The 1,146-nt window shown below is 57.9% G+C and overlaps 1 protein-coding gene across 1 annotated transcript in view; it reads right to left on the reverse strand.

The window, feature by feature from the left end:
• The window catches only part of LOC110392038, an 11,775-nt gene extending 10,635 nt beyond the window's left edge, over positions 1-1,140 (reverse strand). The window contains exon 1 of the mRNA XM_021383982.1: positions 414-1,140. Coding sequence (XP_021239657.1) covers positions 414-998 — 585 coding nt within the window. The 5' untranslated portion in view covers positions 999-1,140. The remainder of the gene's footprint in view (positions 1-413) is intronic.
• Between the last annotated feature and the right edge of the window lie 6 nt (positions 1,141-1,146).

A 1,146-nucleotide genomic window follows, 5' to 3' on the forward strand; every position in this document is an offset into this window, starting at 1 on the left:
AGACGCTATGGGGCTGCCCCACGGCACCGAGGGAGGACGCGGAGCCGTGACCACCAGGGGGCAGCACTGAGCCAGAACCCAATGGGGTAATGCTGAGCCATGACCACCAGGGGGCAGCACTGAGTTGTAATCTATTGGGGTAATGTTGAGACATGACCACAAGGGGGCAGCACTGAGCCAGAACCCATTGCGGTAATGCTAAGATGTGACCACCAGGGGGCAGCACTGAGTTGTAATGCTGAGCCATGACCACCAGGGGGCAGCACTTAGCATGAACCCAATGCGGTAATGCTGAGCCGGGACCACCAGGGGGCAGCACTGAGCCAGAACTCAATGGGGTAATGCTGAGATGTGACCACCAGGGGGCAGCACTGAGTTGTAATGCTGAGATGTGACCACCAGAGGGCAGCACTGAGCTTGAACCCAATGGGGTAATGCTGAGCCGTGACCACCAGGGGGCAGCACTGAGTCAGAACCCAAAGGGGTAACGCTGAGATGTGACCACCAGGGGGCAGCACTGAGTCAGAACCCAATGCGGTAATGCTGAGCCGTGACCACCAGGGGGCAGCACTGAGTTGTAATCTAATGGGGTAGTGTTGAGACATGACCACCAGGGGGCAGCACTGAGCCTGAACCCAATGGGGTAATGCTAAGATGTGACCACCAGGGGGCAGCACTGAGTCAGAACCCAATGCGGTAATGCTGAGCCGTGACCACCAGGGGGCAGCACTGAGCTTGAACCCGATGGGGTAATGCTGAGATGTGACCACCAGGGGGCAGCACTGAGTTGTAATATAATAGGGTAATGTTGAGACACGACCACCAGGGGGCAGCACTGAGCCTGACCCCAATGGGGTAATGCTGAGATGTGACCACCAGAGGGCAGCACTGAGCCTGAACCCAATGGGGTAATGCTGAGCCATGACCACCAGGGGGCAGCACTGAGTTGTAATGCTGAGCTGTGACCACCAGGGGGCAGCACTGAGCCAGAACCCCATGGGGTAATGCTGAGATGTGACCACCAGGGGGCAGCACTGAGTTGTAATCGAATGGGGTAATGTTGAGACACGACCACCAGGGGGCAGCACTGAGCCAGAACGCGATGGGGTAATGCTGAGATGTGACCACCAGGGGGCACCACTGAGC

This window comes from Numida meleagris, unplaced genomic scaffold (genome assembly GCF_002078875.1).
Source record: "Numida meleagris isolate 19003 breed g44 Domestic line unplaced genomic scaffold, NumMel1.0 unplaced_Scaffold831, whole genome shotgun sequence".
NCBI classification, from domain to species: domain Eukaryota; kingdom Metazoa; phylum Chordata; class Aves; order Galliformes; family Numididae; genus Numida; species Numida meleagris.